The sequence below is a fragment of the Sinocyclocheilus grahami genome, unplaced genomic scaffold (genome assembly GCF_001515645.1).
Source record: "Sinocyclocheilus grahami isolate Dianchi unplaced genomic scaffold, SAMN03320097.WGS_v1.1 scaffold18079.1, whole genome shotgun sequence".
In the NCBI taxonomy this organism is placed as follows: Eukaryota; Metazoa; Chordata; class Actinopteri; order Cypriniformes; family Cyprinidae; genus Sinocyclocheilus; species Sinocyclocheilus grahami.
The window spans coordinates 1-1964 of NW_015516935.1; the positions used below are offsets into that span (position 1 = coordinate 1).

General features: G+C 35.4%; 1 protein-coding gene across 1 annotated transcript; it reads right to left on the bottom strand.

Annotated features, from left to right (window-relative positions):
• Nucleotides 1-249: 249 nt before the first annotated feature.
• LOC107579552 (polymeric immunoglobulin receptor-like) lies at nucleotides 250-1445 on the bottom strand (the record flags this gene model as incomplete). Its single annotated transcript, XM_016265371.1, has 4 exons — nucleotides 1308-1445; nucleotides 813-1130; nucleotides 389-697; nucleotides 250-286 (listed from the first exon to the last, which is right to left on the bottom strand). Coding segments are annotated over exons 1-4 (725 nt in total), but the record flags the coding sequence as incomplete, so codon positions are not given.
• Nucleotides 1446-1964: the final 519 nt, after the last annotated feature.

Here is a 1964-nt window from a genome sequence, read left to right on the forward strand (position 1 = left end):
CTAAATGATATAAAAGATACGTAAATATTTTTACGTTTTTTTAGCCAAAAATACGTAGCGATTTGTACGTTTTAAACGATGAAATACGTCTAAATTGTACGTTTTAGCATGACTAAAAACGTACAAAAATTTACGTTTTGTGCTTGTAAATGTTACGTATTAATACCTACGTATAAACATGAGACCAGGCTGGAAGTTTAGATGTTGCTAAAGAATAAATCACAATAATGGGAATTTGTTAATACTAACCTGTCCTTCTCAGCGCCGACGTCTGTGCTCACACTTACTGTCAAAATACAAATATATTTTTTTCTAACAGCAGAACTTTTATAGTATTGATTATGGATTGATTATTCGGTATTTGAAAAGAGTATTAAATAAGTTTTACCTCCTTCTATTACAGTCAGATGAACAGGACTCACTGCCTGTCCAGCAAGGCAGCAGTACCAGCCAGAATCAGTCAGTCTCAGTCCAGTCATCAGCACAGTGAAGGATCTTCCCCCATCATCATCATCACTGATCTGGACTGATGAATTCTGGGATGTGTCAGTCCTCCCCACTGTGTAACAGCTCTGATCTTTATATCTGCACCACCGTTTGACGTCATTCTGATATCCAGAACTGTAGAGACACTTAACACTGATATCACCACCTTCATGTCCAGATACACTGCTGCTCACCACAGACACATCAGGACCTGAACACACACACACACACACACACACACATCATTTATTTGTGATTATAAAATACATATTTGTAAGAGAATTTGACATTAGAATTTGATTAAAACAATTGCAAAATGTTTTTACCAGATTGAATCTTGAGCTGTATCTCATATATGACATTTATCGGTGGTTGTTCTCCGGTCTCCACAACACAATAATAATGTCCAGTGTGTTTGTCCTGCAGGTTTCTCATAGTCACAGTAAAGAGACTCTGATCAGGATGATCAATTACTGACAGATTCTCCTCTGTTTTATTTGTGTATGTTTTAGATTTATCAATCTCTGAGAACCAGTATTTCTTCTGCTGTGTGTATTTCTTGTCATAATGACATGGGATGGTGACAGATCCTCCAGTCTGAACAGTTAATACATGGTTTGACCAAGCGTCGTAGCTTTTAACACCTTAACAAACAACACACACACCTTTATTATATCCAACATTAACAAATAATTTCTTAATTTGTTCCATCTTCACTTAAAACACATTATAAACAACATGAACAGCATAAAATGTGTCATTTCAAAAGGATCAACAGGATCCAGTACAAACAAACACAGCACAATATTAAATACTCTTACCTGAAATAAGCCAAAACCCGATTGATATGTAGAATATTTTTGCTTTTGCATATGAGGCCATTGCGTTTGCTCTTGCTTATGTTTCCTGTATGAGTTTTTCACACACAGAGTTTTTTGACAACTGGTCAACTTCTGTTTTCTATTCTTATAGTATCTGAGAGGGAAGAGGAAATGCTCTTAGATGTCTTGCACCTTCCACGATAGCCAATTATAAACTGACAATTTGAGAGAAATAATACAGCATCTCAGATATACAGGAATCAGATATATAATGAATGAGGAATTTATATAGCACTTTCATTGTGGATACAATCAGCCACAGTACAACATTTCACCTGTACAAAATTAGTCTGTTATGCTGCAAACTGGCATTTTGTTATCTTATTTTAATACCACAGAAACAGCTTGTCTCTTATCTCTGTTATACAGCTTATCTCTGTCTTATGCTTATCACATATGATATAAAGTTCTCATAGTATCAGACTCACTTCCTGCATCCGTGCTATTCAGTTGCGTATGTCACATAAAGTTGATTTACAATAAAACATCATGCTTGATTGCAAATGCTGCAAAAATCACAAGTTACATATGCATCACTTGGTCGAGACATTGAAGATGATTCTAATAAGAATTATTTACTTCATGTGCAATGCAGTC